The sequence below is a fragment of the Haematobia irritans genome, chromosome 1, assembly GCF_050003625.1.
Source record: "Haematobia irritans isolate KBUSLIRL chromosome 1, ASM5000362v1, whole genome shotgun sequence".
Lineage (NCBI taxonomy): Eukaryota > Metazoa > Arthropoda > Insecta > Diptera > Muscidae > Haematobia > Haematobia irritans.
Genome location: NC_134397.1, coordinates 166,078,724 through 166,105,175, shown reverse-complemented (window position 1 = coordinate 166,105,175; position 26,452 = coordinate 166,078,724). Strand labels below are relative to the sequence as shown.

Genomic DNA, 26,452 nt, shown 5'->3' with positions numbered 1-26,452 from the left:
CAATCCATGGTGGTGGGTACATAAGATTCAGCCTGTTCGAACTTACATCCGTGTATACATGTTTATTTTTGTTATTAGTAATATTAATCACTTAAATTTTACATTTAATTTCATAAATAAATTTAAAAAAAAATCGTTAAAATATCAGTGGGTTTTGAATTATAAAGCGATTTAAATTAATAATTAAAATTCACGAAAAAAATTAACAAGATCACAAAAAATCCACAGGTGTATTTGAAATTGTATTTGGCATTGAGAATCTGCCTTTCAAATCTCATGTGTGTTCAGTGTTGCCTAACAGTTTATGACCAAAAAATTTGTTCATCTTCTAGAGCTTTTATGTTTGTTCACTTTACGGAGTAGTTAGTGTAAGAAAAAAACGTGTTCCCATTAAGCAGTGTTCACGTCAAGCATTTTTCACGTTACCGCGAGTGGACTGTATTCCCTAATACACGCATGTCCTTATGCTGACGATGACCACTATTTGAGCCAATTTGGTATGTATTTGTGTCAGAAAATACTTACGTACCGTACAACACTACGACAAATTACATTGAGAGTAAAAAGAATAACACATGTAATATATAATGTAAATATGGAATGCGGAAGTTAAAAGGTGTGACAATGGAATAATTTTTATTCAACTATTATATAGGAAATGTAGGTGAGAAAAAATTATGTATAGAAAAAAATATAGCTATAATTAACCTACAGCTCAGGCAGAGCAAATGTGCCATACAGGATATTTGTGGTTAGATCAGATGCCATATGTCATCCACTAATGTTAATGTATTCATAACGAAACATTAATAACATTGAAATTGAAATAAAACAAGTATATACGGCACTAAGTTCGGCCAGACCGAATTTTATGTACCCTCCACCATGGATTGCGTAGAAACTTTTACTAAAGACGGTCATTCGCAATCGAATTACTTGGGTGGCGGCCGATGGCAAGGCATCTTAAAGCTTCTTAACATAATCTTCTAAATTGTAAGTTAGTCCATACGGGATTTATAGTAGACAAAAGAAAGATAAATTAAATATGTATATATTCTAACATAATTCTTGACTGTTATATATAGGGAAGAAATTATTACGAACCAATATGAACTTTAGTGCGGTAATTATAGAGCCAGAATTGAAATATGGGGGTCGCTTTTTATGGTGGCTATATACAATTCTACCAAAAATGGAAGATTTTTTCTGTTTGATAGATTGGTAGAATTCTTGATGTTTTGGAAGATTTTGCAAAAAATACCTCTCTAACTATGAAATGCTTCATAAATTTTCTATAGAAATAACATTTTGACCAAATTTTCTACAGAAATAAATTTTTGACAAAATTTTGTATAGAAATAAAATTTAGACAAAATTTTCTATAGAATCAAATTTTTTACAAAATTTTGTATAGGAATTATATTTTGACAAAATTTTCTATAGAAATAAAATCTTGACAAAATTTTGTATAACAATGAAATTTTGACAAAATTTTCTATTAAAATTATATTTTGACAAATTTTCCTAAAGACATAAAATGTTGATAAAACTGTGTATAGAAATAAAATTTTGACAAAATTTTCTATGGCAATAAAATTGTGGTAGATTATTTTTGGCTCTTAGAGGCTCCGCAAGCCAAATCTGGGGATCGGTTTATATGGGAGCTATATATAATTATGAACCGATGTGGACCAATTTTTGCATGGTTGATAGAGACTATATACCAACACCATGTTCCAAATTTCAGCCGGATCGTATGAAATTTGCTTTTCTTAGAGGATCCGCAAGCCAAATCTGGGGATTGGTTTATATAAGGGCTATATATAATTATGGGTCGATGTGGACCAATTCTGGCATGGCTATTAGAGACCATATACCAACATTATGTACCAAATTTCAGCCGGATCGGATGAAATTTGCTTCTCCTTGAGGCTCCGCAAGCCAAATTTGAGGATCGGTTTATATAAGGGCTATATATAATTATGGACCGATATGGACCAATTCTGGCATGGTTGTTAGAGACCATATACTAACATCACGTACAAAATTTCAACCGGATCGGATAAAATTTGGTTTTCTTAGAGGATTCGCAAACCAAATCTGGGATTCAGTTTATATGGGGGCTGTATATAATTATGGACCGATTTGAACCAATTTTTGCATAGTTGTTAGAGACACTCAAAAAAAATTAACTTGGATCCAAAGATTTTGACCTTCCCTTAAGGATTTTGGTATTGATTCCGAGCCAAAGATGCGGTTTCTTTAAAATAAAGAAATGTTTTAGCAACCTATCTGGTTTAAATCTAAGACCAATAAAATTAAAATTGGGATACAGATCTCATTAATCAAATTTTCATTCTCTTTTCGCGGTTTGTTAATAAAGGTACTCACGTACAAACAAATGCCAGTTTAAAAATCCAATTTAAAACGGATACTTCAAAGTAGAAAATGATTTCATAATTCCAAAAAAACTTTAACCAAAGAATATAAATCTTCAAAATAACTTTTAGCCTATATTTGAAGCGTTTTTATTTTAAATATAAAGATGCAATGTTTCAGTTAATTTAAGGACAATTTCTTTAAATCAAAAATGTGTTATTTACTTTAAGGAAAATTAGCCTTAGTTAGAAAAGACATGCGACTTTAACGGAGGGACGCAAATTTATAAACTTTGTGTCCTAAATTTAATGAAAAAAAATTTTGAAACAAAGAATTTAAACTTTATTTTAATTGAAATTTCATTATATTAAAGAAATTTGTACTTAGTATTTTGTAAGTTTCGCATCATAAAGTTGTGGTTGCGTAATCTTTAGTATCACGTAAATATTTTTTTTTCATGTAAGTGGTTGCACCGTAATGTGAGGTCCATTATCATAGTCTTAAACTTGAAATCTAATAGGACTCAGTGATAAGACAGAAGTTCAGCACTATGGTATCACCATTCACTGAATAATTGAAGTAAGTACCCATAGAAGGAATACGAACAGCTCAAACATGTTTCAAGAGCAAAATGTTTAATGTCATATCACATGAAACGGAGAAATCCGCCTCCTCTTCTCAACCTAACGCCCACTCTATCATGGTAAACTTTTTTTAGTGTGACTTAAATTAATGCTTTTCCAATTCTTTATTTCAAAATTCATAATTTGGCTTTAAAATATTTGTATTTATGAAAGTTAAATGAAGTTTTAGGAAATGTAATACTTTTTATATCATAAGTTAAGCGGCATATCCTACTAGAACAATTAGATTGTGATCTATTTAAATGAGAATAGCGAAGATATTAAGTTTTAATTTTAAAAGGATCTCTATAGTTGTGCTTCAATCTCAAAACTCTGATATTATTATATTTCACTTTCGTAGACATGTGCTACACACTCTCGCAAGCACACTCATACACACCTACTCATATGTTTAAACAAGCACCATGTGTCGGCTTTAGATATGGAAATTTAAACCGAGCGGAAAATTAGAATACTCCATTGTGAAGGAGGGCTATGGCTAAAGAAGAGAGTGAAAAAAAATCCCATAGAGAGTGAACACATGAGATGAGCTTAGAGTGGTGGTAGTGGTGTTGCTGCTGCTGATGATGGTGATGATGTCGGTGGTGGTACAGGGATCTGGTATTACCTGGTGCATAGCCTTGGCAGAATATTTCAAATGCATATGCAGTTTGTTTCCTTCCTGGCTTGTCTTGTGTTACAAATTATGCTAACATTTCGTGGACTATGAGTGCCTGAATAACTGGCATTTTAAACTGACAACCACATCCAATTAAATGCCACTTGTACTCTGCGGTGTTTTTCTGGCAACGCGTTTTTCTGTTGTTGTTGTTGAAAATTCAAACTTGCACTCACACACACACTCGCATATGCATATATCAGTTTCATGGTGGAGATTTCAGAATAGAATAGAATAATATGGAAGGCATTGGTATTTCAGGCATTATGAATTATTTCTTGGGTCCGAGAAGAATACATCAATACATTGTTATACCCACCATGGTGAATGGTGACGGGGGTATTATAATTTTGTCATTCCGTTTGCAACACATCGAAATATCGATTTCCGACTAGGTTAGATTAGGTTAGGTGGCAGCCCGATGTATCAGGCTCACTTAGACTATTCAGTCCATTGTGATACCACATTGGCGATTTCCGACTATATAAAGTATACATATTCTTGATCAGGGAGAAATTCTAAGACGATATAAGCATGTCCGTCTGTCCATCTGCCTGTTGTAATCACGCTACAGTCTTCAGTAATGAAGCAATCGAGCTGAAATTTTGCACAAACTCATCTACTGCCTGCAGGCAGGTCAAGTTGGAAGATGAGCTGTATCGGTCCAGGTTTTGATATAGTCCCCATATAAACCGACCTCCCGATTTGGGGTCTTGGAAATCTAGAGGTATTTTAGGACCATAATGAGGTGTGTCAAAAATGGTTAGTACCGGTTCATGTTCTGATATAGCCCCCATATAGACCGATCTCCTGATTTTATTTTCACAGCTTCTAGAATCCGTTGTTTTCACCCAATTTGCTTAACATTGCAAATCTAGTGGTATTCTAGAACCATAAAGAGGTGTGCCGAAAATGGTCATTATCGAACCATGTTGTGCTATAGCCCCCATATCGAACGATCTCCCGATTTTACTTCTTGGGCTTCTATAATCCGTAGGTTTATCTAATTTGCCTGAAATTGGAAATCTAGAGGTATTTTAGGACCATAATGACGTATGCCAAAAATGGTTAGTACCGGTACATGTTCTGATATAGCCCCCATATAAACCGATCTCCCGATTTTATTTCCACGGCTTCTAGAATCCGTAGTTTTTACCCAATTTCTCTAAAAATGGAAATCTAGTGGTATTCTAGAACGATAAAGAGGTGTACCGAAAATGGTGAGTATCGGACCATGTTTTGATATAGCCCCCATATAGACCGATCTCCCGATTTTACTTCCAAGGCTTCTAGTAACCGTAGGTTTTATCTAATTTGCCAGAAATTGGAAATTTAGTGGTATTCTAGAACCATAAAGAGGTGTACCGAAAATGGTGAGTATCGAACCATGTGTTGATATTGCTCCCATATAGACCGATCTCCCGATTTTACTTCTACGGCTTCTAGTATCCGTAGCTTTTACCCAATTTGTCTGAAATTGGAAATCTAGAGGTATTTTAGGACCATAATGAGGTGTGCCAAAAATGGTTAGTATCGGACCATGTTGTGATATAGCCTCCAATATAGACCGATCTCCCGATTTTACATCCACGGCTTCTAGAATCCGTAGTTTTTACCCAATTTCCCTAAAATTGGAAATCTAGAGGCATTTTAGTACCATAAAGAGGTGTGCCGAAAATGGTTAGTAACGGTACATGTTCTGATATAGTCCCCATATAGACCGATCTCCCGATTTTATTTTCACGGCTTCTAGAATCCGTAGTTTTTACCCAATTTCCCTAAAATTTGAAATCTAGAGGTATTTTAGGACCATAATAAGGTGTGCCGAATATATTGTGTATCGGTACAGTTTTTATCATAGCTCACTTATAAACCGCTTTGGGGGTCTAGATTCTAGAATTACAATTAGATGTGCTGAATATTGTGTGTATCCCTCCATCTTTTTGACATAGCCCCCATTAGACCGATCTCCCGATTTAACTCCTAGGGTTTCTAGAAATTGTAGTTTGTATTCGATTTGTCACAAATTGAAAATATACTACCATTTTAGACCCACAAAAAAGTGTATATGATTTAGTTTTTATCGGTGCATTTCGAAAGACCTCCATATAGACCGATTTCAGATCTTGAGGTTACAGAAGGTACACTGATCATGAAAATTGCTTGAAACTGTATGTTAAATTTCCAGATTTTACTTCTGGTAATCATTTAAATAATTGTGGTAAAAATCTACAGATTTTAGATTTCAAATCGAAGCGTTATTTCATCATTTTCTTGCACACTTACAATAGATGTTTATGATTCCTCTAAAACTCAAATAAAAAATTGGTTCTTATAAATCCACAATCTGATATAGTCTTCAGAGGTAAAATCTTTATCATTTATCTTCGGGAAGCTTGGGAAAATATCTGCAATCAAACCCCCCTGAAATTTTCAAAGGAAACTATAATATTTTATTCATGGTGGTGGGTATTTAAGATACGGCCCGGCCGAACTTACTGCTGTTTATATTTGTTTTTTTTTTTTTATGAGATTAACAGTAAATCATTAAAATTAAATTCAACAAATTCCAATAGAGTATGCTACAATCAAATTATTCATTTAAATTTCTTTCCAAAGGCCCTTTCATTTACTTCTACTCCCTTAATTATTCTATTGAATGGGCATTCATTCAGTGGTGTACATATTCCGTTGGGATTTTTCATATGAAGAAATAAATTTTATAGTGTATAAGGATATGAACAAACTTTACTACTCGTTATTCGTTATACAATATGTGTTGGTTTTTTGTGTAATTTGCCAGCTAGTTTTAAAGGTGTGAGAGAAAATAATAGTTTTTTTCTATTTGTGATTTGTATGAGCTTTACCTGTAAAGAGGTTTACCAGCACTTTCGCGAAACCACAGGACCATATAAACTCTGTCATCCTTGGCTTCCGGTTCGATGTCACATGGTAAAGTTGCTGTACGACCCAACACCGCTTCAACAGCAACTGTGGAAACTGTAATGGAAGTGATAAAAACATATGGGAATGAAATATATTACAAATAGTCGACTAATATATTTTTGCAAGAAAAACAAAAAAAAAAAAAATACAAAGTTATATAACATAAAATATTTCTCAATAAGATTATGATAAAGTAAAAGAGGAGATATAAATATTATGTTCAGTTTTATTGGCCTGAGTATCGCTACGTGTTTGAGACCAATAAAATTTGGTTTTTCAGTGATATAGGACAGAGTGTTCGACTACACCGAATCTTATGTACTCTTCACCTTGGCAAAATTTTCTATTGAAATACAATTTTGACAAAATTTCCTATAGAAAAAAATGTTGACAAAATTTTCTACAGAAATAAAATTTTGACAAAATTTTCTATAGAAATAAAATTTTGACAAAATTTTGTATTGAAATAAAATTTTAACAAAATTTTCTAAAAGAATAAAATTTTGACTAAATTTTCTATAGAAATAAAATTTTTACAAAATTTTGGATAGAAATAAAATTTTGAAAATTTCTTCTATAGAAATAAAATTTTGACAAAATTTTCTATAGAAATAAAATTTTGACAAAATTTTCTATAGAAATAAAATTTTGACAAAATTTTCTATAGAAATAAAATTTTGACAATATTTTTTATAGAAATAAAATTTTGACAAAATTTTCCATAGAAATACAAGTTTAAAAAAATTTCTATAGAAACAAATTTTGCCAAAATTTTCTATAGAAATAAAATTTTGACAAAATTTTCTATAGAAATAAAATTTTGACAAAATTTTCTATAGAAATAAAATTTTGACAAAATATTCTATTGAAATAAAATTTTGACAAAATTTTGTGTAAAAATAAAATTTGACAACATTTTCTATAAAAATAAAATTTTTACATCATTTTCTATAGAAATAAAATTTTGACAAAAATTTCTATTGAAATAAAATTTTGACAAAATTATCTATTGAAATACAATTTTGACTAAATTTTCTATTGAAATAAAATGTTGACAAAATTTTCTATAGAAATTAAATTTTGAAAAAATTTGCTGTAGAAATAAAATTTTGACAAAATTTTCTATAGAAATAAAATTTTGACAACATTTTCTAGAGAAATAAAATTTTGACAAATTTTTTTCTATAGTAAAAAAATTTTGAAAAAAATTTCTATAGAAATAAAATTTTGACAACATTTTCTATAGAAATAAAATTTTGACAAAAATTTCTATTGAAATAAAATTTTGACAAAATTATCTATTGAAATACAATTTTGAATAAATTTTCTATTGAAATAAAATGTTGACAAAATTTTCTATAGAAATAAAATTTTGACAAAATTTTTTGTAGAAATAAAATTTTGACAAAATTTTCTATTGAAATAAAATTTTGACAAAATTTTCTATAGAAATAAAATTTTGACAAAATTTTCTACTGAAATAAAATTTTTTGTAGAAATAAAATTTTTTGTAGAAATAAAATGTTGACAAAATTTTCTATTGAAATAAAATTTTGACAAAATTTTCTATAGAAATGAAATTTTGACAAAATTTTCTACTGAAATAAAATTTTGACACAATTTTCTATAGAAATAAAATTTTGATAACAATTTTCAATAGAAATGAAATTTTGACAAAATTGTCTATAGAAATAAAATTTTGACAAAAATTTCTATTGAAACAAAATTTTGACAAAACTTTCTATAGAAATAAAGTTTTGACACAATTTTCTATAGAAATAAAATTTGGATAAAATTTTTTAAAGAAATAAAATTTTGACAAAATTTTCTATAGGAATAAAAAAAAATTGTGGGAAAATTTTCTATAGAAATTAAATTTTGACAAATTTTCTATAGAATTTTGACGACATTTTCTATAAAAATAAAATTTTGACTAAATTTTCTATAGAAATATAATTTTGACAAAAATTTCTATTGAAATAAAATTTTGACAAAATTATCTATTGAAATACAATTTTGACTAAATTTTCTATTGAAATAAAATGTTGACAAAATTTGCTGTAGAAATAAAATTTTGTCAAAAATTTTCTAAAGAAATAAAATTTTGACAAAAATTTTCTATAGAAATAAAATTTTGACAAAATTATCTATTGAAATACAATTTTGACAAAATTTTCTATTGAAATAAAATGTTGACAAAATTTTCTATAGAAATAAAATTTTGACAAAATTTTGGCAAAATTTTCTATTGAAATAAAATTTTGACAAAATTATCTATTGAAATACAATTTTGACTAAATTTTCTATTGAAATAAAATGTTGACAAAATTTTCTATGGAAATAAAATTTTGACAAAATTTTCTATAGAAATAAATTTTTGACAAAATTTTCTATAGAAATAAAATTTTGACAAAATTTTCTATTGAAATAAAATTTTGACAAAATTTTCTATAGAAATAAAATTTTGACAAAATTTTCTATATAAATAAAATTTTGACAAAAATTTCTATTGAAAAAAAATTTTGACAAAATTGTCTATATAAATAAAATTTTGACAAAAATTTCTATTGAAAAAAATGTTTGACAAAATTTTCCATAGAAATAAAATTTTGAAAAAATTTTCCATAGAAATAAAATTTTGACAAAACTTTCTATAGAAAAAAAAATTTTGAAAAAAAATCTATAGAAGCAAAATTTTGACAACATCTTCTATAGAAATAAAATGTTGACATAATTTTTATAGAAATAACATTTTGACAAAATTTTTTATAGAAATAATATTTTGACAAAATTTTCTATAGAAATAAAATTTTGACAAAATTTTCCATAGAAATAAAATTTTGACAAAATTTTCTATAAAAATTTGACAAAATTTTCTATAGAAATAAAATTTTGACAAAAATTGCTATAGAAATAAAATTTTTACAAAATTTTCCATAGAAATAAAATTTTGACAAAATTTTCTATAGAAATAAAATTTTGACAAAATTTTCTATAGAAATAAAATTTTGACGAAATTTTCCATAGAAATAAAATTTTGACAACATTTTGTATAGAAGTAAAATTTTGAAAGAAATTTCTATAGAAACGAAATTTTGACAACATCTTCTATAGAAATAAAATTTTGACAAAATTTTCCATAGAAATAAAATTTTGACAAAATTTTGTATAGAAATAAAATTTTGAAAAAAATGTCATTAGAAACAAAATTTTGACAACATCTTCTATAGAAATAAAATTTTGACAAAATTTTCTATAGAAATAAAATTTTGACAAAATTTTCTATAGAAATAAAATTTTGACAAAATTTTCTATAGAAATAAAATTTTGACAAAATTTTCTATAGAAATAAAATTTTAACAAAATTTTCTATAGAAATAAAATTTTGGCAAAATTTTCTATAGAAATAAAATTCTGACAATTTTTTCAATAGAGATACAATTTGGCAAATTTTTCTATAGAAATGTCATTATTACAAAAAATTACGCTTTGTCCACTACAGAGAACGGCTGCGATCTACCGCAACCGACCAGTGTATTTAGTAAACACCAACATTTGCAATCTTAAAACATCAATTGGTAAAAAAAATTTCAACCACCAATATCCAATGCAACCGACGACTGTCGGTGTTTGTTAGTATGAGTGTTGGTCTCTCGAAAACACCGTAGTAAAGCAATCACACAAATTGGTTACCCATATCTCAGCAGTTTGTTATTCTCTTATTTGACACTCTCTCAATTCTCTTGAGCTAATGCCAACTGCTAGTAATTGTTGTTGTTGAGTGCAATCACACTTAAGTGCCAACCTCGTTTTTTGTTTACCGAGCGTTGTTACGATGTCGATTGGTTTAAGATTGCAAGACACTGCATACGAACATTGTTATATACTATTGGTGTTTTTATTTTCGCATTTGTATCAATGTAAAAGATCGCATGGTAATTGGTGTCTTACTCACTGCCACCAACATTTTGTGGGTAAGATTGCAATACGAAAAAAAGCCACCGGTTGCAGTTCTCTGGTCCACTATATCTGTTTCAAAATACATAATTTCGAAAAAGTACGAACATGTTTCCATAAAAATTAGTAAAACTTTCCAAAAAAAAATACGAAATAGTTTCGTAGAAATTCAAAATTAAAAGAACAAACAGATTCATAAAAATTATGAGAACAAATTTCGTTAAACGATCTTTAATTTCGTTATTAAAATGGAAAAATTCCTCGATTGTAAAACAGTGACAAATTTCTTTCTTTTAATCAAAAATTTCATACTTTTTCCTCAGAATTCGTTCGATGTAGAAAAGCCACACAATGCACAACATCGCTTTAAGAATTATTCTAAATTAATTGATTTTATTTTCTGTTTCGATTGAGTTAAAACCACTACACCAAGGTCTCGACAAGTGGTTTTCTTCTAACGAATTTGTTATCTACACTCCATTCCCCTGACTAGCGACATCCAAGTAAATCTCCACATTTGATTTTAAATAAAAGAACTCATTGAACAAAGAGATATTATCAAATGGCAAATGGTGAAATGGTCCAAACGTGCCTTAATTAGAGTTCCCATGTACATTGATATATAAACAGGACCTCCTCCTATGGATGTGGCTTGATATCAAATGCATACAAAGCATTGAAATGAGCTCCTCACAACTATACACAAGTCTGAGTCTATGTGTGTGTGTGGTGCAATTTCAAATGCTATGCCATTTCCTTAATTATAAACCTCAGAGTTCGTCCATAGCTAAAGGAGAAATGGCTCTTGTGTAGGTATCTACGACATGACAAAAATGTAAATTATGCTCACTCCGTAGCATCTGAAACGATTTGATTTTCTCCCTTTTTCTCCATTGTCTCCTTGAATCGTTTCGGTTTTTGTGAAATTTTCCAAAGGAATCCTAGGTCAGATATGTGCTTAATTTCCTAACTCATTAACACGTAAGTATTGCCATACCCATTCACATCCATCGCACTTCAAAACCAGAATACTAGAATTAAATTTTTTTCATTCCACAGATTTTATAGATACTCAATGGCGAGTAACATTTTCTGTTTTTTTTTTGTCTCTATCATTACAACTGAAAGGTTTAATTTTGATTTTCAGCTATATCCAAAGGCTAATTGACTTAAGGGTTTTTAGATATTAGTGAGGATTGATTTTCAATTTCTTTATACTGGGAAGAAAAGAAACTAAGATGGAAGCATACATGGTTCATTTTTTTTAATCACTGTAAATAAATGAGATTCGAGTTTTAAGAATGTGAAAGGATTTGAGATAGCCTGGAATGAAGTCTATATACCCTTTACCATATGTTTCTATGTCTTAGCATGGCTTACTAATCAGTTAAAAATCGCCTTTAAAGTTGCGGAAGAAAAATCTTAAAAATCGATTATTACATTTTTTAAGTTGATTATTATTGTTGCTCAGAATCGGTCTTTAATGGCGAAAAAACTGAAAAAGATCATTTTTCTGAAGCTTTAAAAGTGTTTCGGACGAGTAGTCATGTTCCAAGTATCCATATATGTTATGACGTTCAATATACCTAATATTGAAACAATCAATTTCAGGTTGCTATCATATCCAAATTGATAGCTGATAGATTTATTCCAGTGATAGTTCATTTTATTGTTTACAAGCTTAGAGAAGTGTTTTGATCTATTGCACTCACAAATACAGTTATTCGTAATGGGATTCAAGCTTGATAGTGTGATTGCTTATATTTGGTGGTTAGAACCTCCAGCATTTAAATGTGAATAAATCATTCATTTATCGTAGCATTGGTCGTTACCGCGATAGTGGCAGTGTTGCATCGTGTCTAAAAAGTGAAGACCAGATTTAATCGAAATCTACGCCGCAGTGAAAGAAAATATGCAAGTGAGCTGAATATCACGTGAACCGATGTAACACATATTGAAAACTCAGTTTGAACTAAAACCATTGAACTTCTAATCGATATACAAAAAAATTGAGTAAAAAGAAGTTGCGCCGATTGCATAAAAGTGGCCAGGTTTACTTAGCCAAAGACTTTAGCTACAAATATTCAATTTCGAAAAACTCAAGTAGCACTGATAGTTATGAATTAGGACGCCGTAACGGCCGATGTCGCTACCGGCTTATACTTATCGACCGTGAGGTCAAAATAAATACCGAATATTGTCGGGAAAATGTCCTTAAGATAGTATTAAAGCCCTAGGAAAAACAATAATCATTCAAACAGGTCTCAGCGCCATAAAACCCTGAAAAAACAGCGAACCCACCAGGAAGAAAAGTTTTTTTTGTTAATTTTAGAAATTTTTTGAATATTTTTTGAAAACTTTAACTAAACAGTATCACAAACGCTGGTATCACGCCGATATCACAAAAATAATTAAATATTTTTCGACAAATTCAAGAAAATTTATTAGACATAAATAATTTTTTCACTTGGTAAAGAAAATGTTGTAGTTTGAAGGAAAGAATACTGGAGTTCAAAATTGGAAGAATGTCTTTAGTGACATACGAAGTTCATGATGGATGCCTTTGTAGAAAAATTTACAAATTTAAAGAAATAATGAACTATTTTGGTAGAAATACGAGTTTAGTAAATCTCAATACTTTGTGTAAAATTTTTTCCCCGGTTTTTTAGTTCATTTGACTAACGTACGAAAAAAATTATTAGAGTAACGGAAACTTTCTCCTAACATAATAATTCCATGAACTAAAATAGAGTTAAATTGGCTTAACTGAAATAGAGAGCAGCGGCTTGGTCGACAGTTTGAATGTCAGAATTCGTATCGAAGGTAGCCAATTCGAACAAATCTAGACCGATTCTAAAATTTCCCATATTTTTTGCTTTTGAACAATTAAACAAGTATATACGGCCATAAGTTCGGCCAGGCGGAATCTTATGTACCCTCCACTATGGATAGAAACTTCTACTAAAGATTGTGATTGTGCTAATGCTTACCGATGACCAGGTATCTTAAAACATCTTAACACCGTTTTCTAAGTAGTAAGTTAGTCCACTTGTGGTATATATTAGACAAAACAAGTATATACAGCCGTAAGTTCGGCTAGGCCGAAGCTTATGTACCCTCCACCATGGATTGCGTAGAAACTTGTTCAAAACACTGCCATCCACAATCGAATTACTAAAGTTGCGGTAACGCTTGCCAATGGCAAGGTATCTTAAAACAGTCTTCTAAATTGTAGGTAAGTCCATACGTGGTATATATTAAATCAAAAAGATCGATTAAATACGTATAAAATTCAGTTTGACAAAATTTTCTATAGAAATAAAATTTTCAAAAAATTTTCTATAGAAATAAAGTTTTGACAAAATTTTCTATAGAAATGAAATTTTAACAAAATTTTCTATAGAAATAAAATTTTGACAAAATTTTCTATAGAAATAAAATGTTAGGTTAGGCTAGGTTAAGTTAGGTGGCAGCCCGATGTATCAGGCTCACTTAGACTATTCAGTCCATTGTGATACCACATTGGTGAACTTCTCTCTTATCACTGAGTGCTGCCCGATTCCATGTTAAGCTCAATGACAAGGGAACTCCTTTTTATAGCCGAGTCCGAACGGCTTTCCACATTGCAGTGAAACCACTTAGAGAAGCTTTGAAACCCTCAGAAATGTCACCAGCATTACTGAGGTGGGATAATCCACCGCTGAAAAACCTTTTGGTGTTCGGTCGAAGCAGGAATCGAACCCACGACCTTATGTATGCAAGGAGGGCATGCTAACCATTGCACCACGGTGGCTCCCAAAAAATAAAATGTTGGTAGATTTATGGCTCGAGTGGCAACCATGATTATGAACCGATATGGACCATTTTTGTGTGATTGGAGATCGACTATATATAACTTTAGACCGATATGGATCAATTTTGGTATGGTTGTTAGCGGCCATATAGTAACACCACGTTCCAAATTTGAACCGGATCGGATGAATTTTGCTCCTCCTAGAGGCTCCGGAGGTCAAATCTGGAGAACGGTTTACATGGGGGCTATATATAATTATGGACCGATATGAACCAATTCTGGCACGTTTGTTAGAGATCATATACTAACACCATGTTCCAAATTTCAACCGGATTGGATGAAATTTGCTTCTCTTAGAGACTCCGCAAGCCAAATCTGGGGATCGGTTTATATGGGGGCTATATATAATTATAAACCGATGTGGACCAATTTTTGCATGGTTATTAGAGACCATATACCAACATCATGTACCAAATTTCAGGCGGATCGGATGGAATTTGTTTCTCCGCAAGCCAAATCTGGGGATCGGTTTATATGGGGGCTATATATAATTATGGACCGATGTGGATCAATTTTAGCATGGTTTTTAGAGACCATATACGAACACTATGTACCAAATTTCAGCCCGATCGGATGAAATTTGCTTCTCTTTGAAGCTCCGCAAGCCAAATCTGGGGATCGGTTTATATGGGGGCTATATATAATTATGGCCCGATGTGGACCAATTTTTGTATGGTTGTTAGAGACCATATACCAACATCATGTACCAAATTTCAGGCGGATCGGATGAAATTTGTTTCTCCGCAAGCCAAATCTGGGGATCGGTTTATATGGGGGCTATATATAATTATGGACCGATGTGGATCAATTTTAGCATGGTTTTTAGAGACCATATACGAACACTATGTACCAAATTTCAGTCTGATCGGATGAAGTTTGCTCTTCCAAGTGGCTCCGGAGTTCAAATCTGGGCATCGGTTTATATGGGGGCTATATATAATTATGAACCGATATTGACCAATTTTTTGCGTAGTTGCTAGGGACCATTTTCTAACACCGCGTACCAAATTTAAACCGGATCGGGTGAACTTTGCTCCTACAAGATGCTCCGGAGGTCAAATCTTTGGATCGGTTTATATGGGGGCTATATATAATTATGGACCGATATGGACCAATTTTTGCATGGTTGCTAGAGACCATATACTAACATCACGTACCAAATTTCAACCGGATTGGATAAATTTTGCTCCGGAGGATAAATCCGGTGATCGGTTTATATGGGAGCTATATATAATTATGGACCGATATGGGCCAATTAGTGGATGGTTATTAGAGACTATATAGTTACACCACATACTAAATCCCAACTGGATGGGATGAATTTTGCTCCTCCAAGAGACTCCGCAAGCTACATCTAAGGGTCGGTTTATATGTGGGCTTTCGTTCGGAAGCTTTCGTGATTTCAACAGACGGACGGACGAACGGACATGCATAGATCAAATCAGAATTTCACCACGACCCAGAATATATGTGTACTTTATGGGGTCTTAGAGCAATATTTCTATGTGTTACAAACGGAATGACAAAGTTAATATATCCCCATTGTCATTGAGCTTACCATGGAATCGGGCAGCACTCAGTGATAAGAGAGAAGTTCACCAATGTGGTATCACAATGGACTGAATAGTCTAAGTGAGCCTGATACATCGGGCTGCCACCTAACCTAACCTAACCTAACCTAATATATCCCCATCCTACACTCAAAAAAAAGTTTACTTGGATCCAAAGATTTTAACCTTCCTTTAAGGATTTTGGTATTGATTCCGAGCCAAAGATGCGGCTTCTTTAAAATAAAGACATTTTTTACGTATCTCCCTGGATTTAAATCTAGGATCGATAAAATTAAAATTGGATACAGATCGCATTCATCGAATCTTTATTCTCTGTTTGCGATATATTAATAAAAGTATTCATGTACAAAAAAATTCCAGTTTCAAAATCCAAACTATGCCAAGTACTTCAAAGTAAAAACTGTTTTCTTAATACTAAAAAAAACTTTAAACCAACGAAGCAAATCTTTAAAATAAATCTTAGCGTATATTTGAAGCATTTTTATTTTAAATTTAAAAATGCAATATGTCAGTTGATTTAAAGACGATTTCTTTAAATTAAAAATTTTTTTCTTTATTTTAAAGAATATTTGCCTTATTTCAAAGATCTACAACTTCAACAGAGGGATGCAAAATTTCAAGATTTGTGTCCTAAATTTAATGAAAAAAATTTATGAGACAAGGATTATAAACTTTCTTTTAAGTAAAATGTCATTATTTTAAAGAATTTTGTCCTTAGCATTGCGTATATTTCGAGACCTAAAATTTAAGTTGCATAATCTTCCATATTAAGTCAATATTTTTTTCAGTGTATGGTGGAGGGTATAAAAAAAATGAAAATATATAACGCTTTTGGAGCAATATATAATGACAGCTTCAAATTTCCCTAAGGAAAATTTAAGAACCCCAGGACCCGTACAGGCGTGGAAAATTCTGGTGTGGAAAATTTTTGGTGTTCGGTCGAAACTAAGATTGAGCCCACGACTCTCAGCTGTATATGGTTGATATGTGTTAATTTCTTTGATATATATCTTACAAAGACTGATCTCCATTTTTACTGTTTTCGATATCTGCAATTTTCATCCGATAAATGGATTTATATACTACCAAAAAATGTGAAATATCAAAATTACCTCAAAAGCGTCTCAACATTAAGCCAAAAAATTGTCTTAATTACAATGAATATCCATGCATAAAATTCAAACAGATTTTTTTGTTTGACTCAAGGAGTTTCATATGTCACCCCTTTTCTTTTGGATGAATGACAGTACTCTGACCAATTCAAATTCTTCAAATGTATTCAAGCTTCAAGTCCTTGACTCTACCATAATACGACATATTTAAGGAAACTATTCACCTGGTATTGTGTGTGTGGCAGTCACATTCTAGATTGGTTTTTGGTCTTTGCCAAAAAATCTCTATGTATTCCATATGCACTTGCATAGTTGAAGCATCTCCTGAAACTGGTGCAAGGATAAACGAATCCCAGCATCATTGCTTTATTGTTCATTTTTCAGTTCGATGTTTGTCTTTGCGGTTGGCATGTACCATTTAACTCTGTAAATTTCTCTTGACATCAACCATCCTTTTCTCTCCAGGTATTCCCTTTTGGCAAACATGCTGATATTGTCTATCTGTCTGTTTGTCTGCCACATTGTCCTTTTGTGAAGATGTGAACGGGGGACGGCGGTCGACGGAGGGGGGTCAAAAAAAGCAAAGAGAATGACTGAAATGAATTTGGAATCTTATCCAAAGTTAAAAATTTTCCATTCACCAGAATACAATAATGTTGGATGGTTGGGGTGTAACTGAAAATATCCTGCTGTTGACATAAAGTGGCAATTTTAATGTTAAGATAACTACTGCCACTACTTGTGTTGTCTTGCTGGGGTGCTCTTACCATTGCTGCGGGTGCTTTTGCTGTTGCTGCTGCTGCTAATGCTGTTGATGAAGGTATTGGGCTCCATTCCTCTACTCCCGCTTCTCTATGGGTTTTGCACTATACCAGCAGCAGTGATGCAGCAAAATAAGAAAAAGGAAAATATAATCGTCAATTCTCCATTAACATTCCAACTCACGTACACTGACTGTGATTCAGGATATGAGGTGTTTCACAGGGTGAAAGTGTTTCAGAGGTTCAAACACCATTGTGATTAGTCTTTCCATGTGGCTATAGCCCAACATTATGTGTTAAGGTGCCCAAATGAGCCTAAAGCACAAACAACAACAAAAAAAAAACAAAAATATGGAGAATCTATGAAATGCCCTAACAAAGGCACGTTTTGTTAAACCAAAAGAATGCTTTCAAAATAAGCGGTCATCACGGATATTACCTTTGGGCTTGTAAAGCTTATTAAAAAGTTCCCAAGAGTATAAAGGCTGTGACGGTGAAAATTCTTTTAGCAAATTCCATTGAATGGGAAATTAGCACACTTTATGCCCTTGGTTTCAATCTGTTCATGACACAGTCTACTTTACGAATGTGAATAAAACTTAGTAGCAAAACCCGAGTAAAATTTCTACGAAATGAAATTTTCGCTAACGGCGCAAATATAAACTTGTATTAACTCTTTCAGTTTTGGAGTTAAGGAAGGAAAATTTTGGTTAATTTTACAAAAGTATAACCAAACTGCCATTAGCGTAGCTAGACAATTTTCCTAGGGGGGGCTATAGCCCCCCTAGCTAAAAATTTATATTTCATTTATTTATATTTCAATTAATGTTTTATTTCATAAAAATGAATAAAAAAAATTAGACATCAAAATAACTCGAAAATTAATTTATAATAAAGCAACTAAAAGTAGTTCCACTCATTTCCCAGCAAAAAATTTGGAAGTTCTTGCAAAGGCACAATTTTAAAAGCACTTCCAAAAGATGTTCTCCCAATGATGTTCTTTATTTTAACTACTCAGGAAGTTCTTTTAATTAAATTTTTCATAACTTGGTTTTTTCATACTTTTAATGGGAAATTTTAACTTTTTTGTTTCAAATACCTTAAAAACGAAGTAAGAATTCATAAAATGGTAAAAATAATTTAAATTTTGTCGAAAAAAAATTCTAAATCCAATCTGAAAAACTTGTGAATTTTTGAAAATATTTGAGGTCAAACGTTTCCGACGAGCATTAGAATCCATTAAAAATTATAAAAATTATTTATTTGACAAAATATAACAGAATTTTTTAATTTACATTCAAAACATTGAATTCGGATCACATCTAAAGAAGTGATGCAAATTCAGTGCAACGGCTGTTGAAATGGAGGACTTCCGTCCTATGACAAGCCCATGTTAAATTCATCGCTTCTTCGCCAATTTTGCACCACTTCTGAATCCAAAAAGATCATTTTCATTACTTTTTTGGCGACGCTTTTTTGGCTGGGCTTGTTTATTTTTTATAAAAATGGAAAATCGTAAATAGGTTTTCAAATTCTGGGGGGGGGAGGCTAAAATTTTTCTGGGGGGTCTAAGCCCCCTCCCCAGAGGCCTTCCTACGCTTATGCAAACTGCATTACGAATACAGATGTTACATCGACTTCACAAAAATAAGTAAATATATTCAACCAATATAAGAAAATTTATTAAACGTAATTATTTTTTTTCCACTTATTATGAGGGAAAGAATTGGATTGCAAAAATGTCTTTAGTGCCATACGAAATTTAAGATACGAGCATTTTTGGTAAAATTTAGAATTTTTACGAAATACTAGACTAATTTGTAAGACACACAAATTTAGTAAATCTTTACTTTTCATTTGTGTATAATATTTTCCCCATTTTTGTTACGCACAACAAAATATTATAGTCAAGAAAAATTTCTCAAAACGTAATAATTCCATAAGCTAAAATAGAATTAATTTTACTTTAGTGCCATATAGGGTACACCACCCAGCAAACGAAAAAAATGGAAGTTCTTCTCAAGGCACAACTTTAAAAGAACTTCCAAAAATGCTCTCCCAAAGATGTTCTTTATTTTAACTGCACAGGAAGTTCATTCGAGTCAATTTTTTTATAACCCGTTTTTTTAATATTTTTAACGGTAAATATATATTTATTTGTTTCAAATAGGTTAAACACATATAAGGAATTAATAAAATGGTACAAATTATTAAAATTTAGCCGAAAAAAAATGTTAAATCCGTTTCAGAAAATTGCGAAATTTTGAAAAATTTTGATGGCGTTCCAGACAAGCGTTATAATGCACTAAAAATCATAAAAAAAATTAAAAATTATTTATTTGTCAAAATATCACAAAAATTCTTTATTCACAACCAAAACACTGAATTCATCTCACACCTTAAGAAGTGATGCAAATTCAGTGTAGCGGCTGTTGAAATATTGACAAGCCCATGTTAAATTTATCGCTTCTGCGTCAATTTGGCACCACTTCCGGATCCAAAAAGAACATTTTCACTACTTTTTTGGCGACGCTTTTTTTGTTGGGCAGTCTTTTTTTTTTGAGTGTGTTATGAAGATTTTATTTTTTTTAATAATTCTATTTTATCCGGTAAGAATTACTATGAAATAGATTTAGAAGATATATTTTTGAATACATATAAACACTATCCACTTTATTTTAATTTCTATAGATATAAAATTTTGTCCAAATTTTATATCTATAGAAAATTTCGTCAAAATTATTAATTTCGTCAAATTCTATAGAAATTTTTGTCAAAATTTTATTTCTTCAGAAAATTTTGTCAAAATTTTATTTCTGTAGAATATTTTGTCAAAATTTTATTTCTATGGAAAATTTTTATTCGATTGTCTCTGTTGACAAATGCATTTCGAAAATTTTATTTCAACAGAAAATTATAACCAAATTTTATTTCTATATAAAATTTTAACCAAATTTTATTTCCATAGAAAATTTTGTCACAATTTTGTTTCTGTAGAAAACTTTCTAAAATTTTTGTTTCAATAGAAAATTTTGTCAAAATTTTATTTCTGTAGATAATTTTGTCAATTTTTTTATAGAAAATTTGTCAAAATTTTATTTCTACAGAAAATGTGATCAAAATTTTGTTTCTATAGGAAAACTTGTCGAATTAGTTAAACAACAATAAAATTTTATTTCTATAGAAATATTGTAAAAAATTTTTTTCTGTAGAGTATTTTGTCAAAAATTTATTTTTTTAGAACATTTTGTTAAAATTATATTTCTATTGAAAATTTTGTCAAAATTTTATTTCTATTTAACCAAATTTCATTTCCATAGAAAATTTTGTTTCTGTGGAAAATTTTCTAAAATTTTTATTTCTATAGAAAATTTTGTCAAAAATTTTTTCTGTAGAAAATTTTGTCAATTTTTTATAGAAAATTTGTCAAAATTTTATTTCTATAGAAAAATTTATCAAAATTTTGTTTCTATAGAAAATCTTGTCGAATTAGTTAATTTATGGTTAGTCAATGCATCGTTTTAAGCTGAAATCAAAACAACAATAAAATTTTATTTCTATAGAAATATTGTGAATTTTTTTTTTCTGTAGAGTATTTTGTCAAAAATTTATTTTTATAGAAAATTCTGTTAACATTTTATTTGTATTTAAAATTTGGTCAAAATTTTATTTCTATTTAACCTAATTTTATTTCCATAGAAAATTTTGTTTCTATAGAAAATTTTTTAAAATTTTATTTCCATAGAGAATTTTGTCAAAATTTTGTTTCTATAAAAAATTTTTTAAAATTTTTGTTTCAATAGAAAATTTTGTCAAAATTTTATTTCTGTGGAAAATTTTGTCAATTTTTTTATAGAAAATTTGTCAAAATTTTATTTCTACAGAAAATGTGATCAAAATTTTGTTTCTATAGGAAAACTTGTCGAATTAGTTAAACAACAATAAAATTTTATTTCTATAGAAATATTGTAAAATATTTTTTCTGTAGAGTATTTTGTCAAAAATTTATTTTTATAGAAAATTTTGTTAAAATTTTATTTCTATTGAAAATTTTGTCAAAATTTTATTTCTATTTAACCAAATTTCATTTCCATAGAAAATTTTGTTTCTGTGGAAAATTTTCTAAAATTTTTATTTCTATAGAAAATTTTGTCAAAATTTTTATTTCTATAGAAAATTTTGACAATTTTTTATAGAAAATTTGTCAAAATTTTATTTCTATAAAAAAATTTATCAAAATTGTGTTTCTATAGAAAATCTTGTCGAATTAGTTAATTTATGGTTAGTCAATGCATGGTTTTAAGCTGAAATCAAAACAACAATAAAATTTTATTTCTATAGAAATATTGTCAAAAATTTTTTTCTGTAGAGTATTTTGTCAAAATTTTTTTTATAGAAAATTTTGTTAAAATTTTATTTGTATTTAAAATTTTGTCAAAATTTTATTTCTATTTAACCAAATTTTATTTCCATAGAAAATTTTGTTTCTATAGAAAATTTTTTAAAATTTTTATTTCTATAGAAAGTTTTGTCAATTTTTTTTTAAGAAAATTTTTTCAATTTTTTTTTAGAAAATTTTGTCAATTTTTTTTTATAGAAAATTTTTCAACATTTTATTTCTATAGAAGATGTTATTAAAAATTTTGTTTCTATAGAAAATCTTGTCGAATTAGTTAATTTATTGTTAGTCAATGCATGGTTTTAAGCTGAAATCAAAATCTGGGGTTCGGTTTGTATGGGGGATATATATAATTATGGACCAATTTTTGCATGGTTGTTAGAGACCATATACTAACACCACGTACCAAATTTCAATCGGATCGGATGAAATTTGTTCCTCCAAGAGGCTCCGCAAGACCATGTACTAACACCACGTACCAAATTGCAACCGGATCGGAAGAAATTTGTTCCTCCAAGAGGCTCCGCAAGCCAAATCTGGGGGTTGGTTTATATGGGGGATATATATAATTATGGACCAATTTTTGCATGGTTTTTAGAGACCATATACTAACACCAGGTACCAAATTTCAATCGGATCGGATGAAATTTGTTCCTCCAAGAGGCTCCGCAAGACCATGTACTAACACCACGTACCAAATTTCAACCGGATCGGATGACAATTACTTCTCTAAGACTCTGCAAGTCAAATGTGGGGGTCGGTTTATATGGGGGCTATACGTAAAAGTGGTCCAATATGGCCCATTTGCAATACCATCCGACTTATGCCAAATTTCAAGTCTATAGCTTGTTTCGTTCGGAAGATAGCGTGATTTCAACAGACTAAAGGACGGACATGCTCAGTTCGACTCAAAATTTCACCACGACCCAGAACATATATTTTTATGGGGTCTTAGAACAATATTTCGATGTGTTACAAACGGAATGACAAAGTTAATGTACCCCCATCCTATGGTGGAGGATATAAAAATCTTTGGAACCCAACACACTTTATTTTCAGTGCATCACCTTCAATTATAATGGGGCTATGAGTTTGGTCGTTTGTTGTTAGAGGGAAACTCAAGAAAGTAACAAAGAATACTCGTAGGTGAGAAAACTCATTGGCAGTAGCTGGAGTAAGGACGATTTAAATTGCATTTGGCATAATGCATTTCCAAGTGCAACTTATGGTGACATCTCGCTTTTAACACCCCTCCATGGTGATTGTGGTGGTGGGTGTTACCTGGACTAATAAAACCAAGAAGAATAATCTTGAATTGTAGACCAGCAAAAGTGAGATATCCAACGAGTAAAGTTCACAGCATTGGTTGGTTTTCTCTTTATATAGTAGATAATTAGATATGTATGGGTGCTTTATAAATGTGTATGTATGTGTATGTATGTGTATGTATGTGTGTGCAAAATGCCAAGGTAATTAAATGTCAAGATGTTGTTGTGACTGTTATGTGGTAAGCTGCGAAAGGATTAAATGCTGCTAATTTAATGCTAATGTTTTCTTATTTCCCCTACCATATTTCTCTTGCACCCTTTTTCTCGTTTGCTTTTCCTGTCCTTTCTAATGACAGCTCTACTTACACAATATTCGCTTTAGTTTGTGGTCCTTGAGCTTCTTCTTTTCGGATGTCGTGTGCGGTTTTTGTTTTTTTGTTCTTCCATTTTGTTGAAAAGTTAAATAAAATTAAGAAAATAATGATTTTTATGTGGTGGTAGCCAAAAAACTAAAGAAGACTATAAAGAAAGCGAAAAGCTAGAGAAAAAAGATGGTCGTTATTGTTCTAGATTAGTTACAAGGACAAACTGAAAGTTACTTTCTTTCATGGAATTAAAAGCAGATATAGAAAGGATTTTCTTAAAGAACATTTCAGTGATGACCAATGAGTTAAAGAAAAGAAAATCCTAAGAATAGATTCATTCACTGACACAGATTCATTCCAGTGACAGTTCATTTTATTGTTTACATATTCACAAAAGCATTTTGATCTTTGTATTCATCAATAAAGTTGTTATGATGGATTTCAAGGGTGTTAGTGTGATTACTTTACATTTTGGCTGGCAAGTGGCTATCGTTAGAGCCCTTCAGCATTTAAATGTGAATAAATCGTTTACTTCTTTTCGTCCAAAGACGTTCATATTTTTAGAAGAAAAAAAACGTAGAGATAATTTGTAGCCTGGAGTCAAACAAGTTCGTGTAGAGAGAAATATGCATATGGGTTTAAGACATATTTTGCCAAATCTGGTAATATTTACACAAATCGAAGCATTTAATCTTAACCAATTCTGTGGAATGTGCATACATTGCAGTGTGTAGGATATTACTCAAATATAGAGAAATCATCGTTGAGACTGTGTGTGTGGGTATTCTGGCCATATTTGCCTAAATTCGAAAAACATACATAAAGTTCTTTACTTAAAGGGGGTGTGATATCACCGTTATGAGATTCTTACTTTTCTTCACGCCAAAGGGATAAAGGTAGTGGCATATAAGGACGATATTGCTGTCATGGTGTCAGTGAACTTTCTGGACACTATCTCAGATATAATGAGTGAGGCTTTGCAGGTTCTATCCAACTGGGCAGAAGGCTGCGGCTTGGGCGTTAATCCAAAGAAGACGGATCTAGTGCTCTCCACTAGAGCAAGGAAAATCACCGGGTACAAGGACCCACAACTTCAAGGGACGAGATTGAGTCTCTCCAGGTCAGCCAAATACTTGGGAATTATCTTGAACTCTAGACTGAACTGGCTGGAAAATACTGCAGTCCGTCAGAAGAAGACCTATGCGGCACTCTATTCGTGCCAAAAGCTGGTCGGGGAACGCTGGGGGATGAAGCCGTCCTTATTCCACTGGCTTTTTACAGCGGTTATAAGACCCGTGGTCACCTATGGCTACCACGTCTGGTGGACCATTACTAGACATCGTAACCATATACAGAAATTCAGCAGGAGAAACAGCTCTAGAGGTTTTAATGGGAATTTGCTCGCTTGATCTACACATCAGGAAGACACTCAAGGTGATACACATGAGACTGAAGAGCTTCGACTTACTCGGAAACACGGCCTGCAGGTACACGGAACTTGTCGCTTCAGTTGGGCAGCGCTTAAGGACGGACTATATAGCGACCCAGCATGACATCGTAACCGTATACAGAAATTCAGCAGGATAAACAGAACGGCTCTCATTTACATAACTGGTGCGATGAGGACAGGCACACGGAACTTGTCGCTTCAGTTGGGCAGCGCTTAAGGACGGACTATATGGCGACCCAGCATGACATCGTAACCATATGCAGAAATTCAGCAGGATAAACAGAACGGCTCTCATTTACACAACTGGTGCGATGAGGACAACGGCCACTGCGGCTCTAGAGGTTTTAATGGAGAAATGCAGAAATTCAGCAGGATAAACAGAACGGCTCTCATTTACACAACTGGTGCGATGAGGACAACGGCCACTGCGGCTCTAGAGGTTTTAATGGGAACTTGCCCGCTTGATCTACACATCAGGAAGACAGCTGAGGTGATACTCATGAAACTGAAGAGCTTGGACTTACTCGGAAACACGGCCTGCAGGCACACGGAACTTGTCGTTTCAGTTGGGCAGTGCTTAAGGACGGGCTATATGGCGATCCAGCATGTAAATTAATGTCTTTGATATAGTGTCAAAGAAAAAAAAATGTTTTTATTTTTTCTTTATTTATTCATTTACAAACTTATTCTTCTGAACTCTAGACTTAAACTGCCTACTTAATATCTACAACCATCGCTTTTCATACATTTTCCAATATTATTATAGACGCAACGTCAGCTAAATTATGTTCCCATGCCGTCGCGATATATCGTTTTACAATTTGGCTGACCGTTGATTCAGCATTTAGTAACCGCGCGTGTATGAATCAAACATGCAAAAAAATATTACAGGTATGGGGTAACATACCTTAACTTACAGGTATGGGGTAACATACCTTAACTCCTCCCCCTGTAAAGTCAATCGTCCCGATTGTTAGAAAGTTGGGAGTTCATTTGAGCTACAAAATCTTTGAGAAGAATTTTCACTAGTAGAAGTTTTTGATTTGATTTCTTCGTTAACTACTTTTATAATATTAACGTCTGAGTGAG

At 31.3% G+C, this 26,452-nt stretch overlaps 1 protein-coding gene across 1 annotated transcript in view; it reads right to left on the bottom strand.

The window, feature by feature from the left end:
- Window positions 1–26,452, bottom strand: part of side-III (sidestep III) — a 710,109-nt gene that overhangs the window by 251,458 nt on the left and 432,199 nt on the right. Inside the window, exon 2 of the mRNA XM_075303796.1 lies at window positions 6,549–6,681. Within this exon, the coding sequence (XP_075159911.1) occupies window positions 6,549–6,681 (133 nt within the window). The remainder of the gene's footprint in view (window positions 1–6,548; window positions 6,682–26,452) is intronic.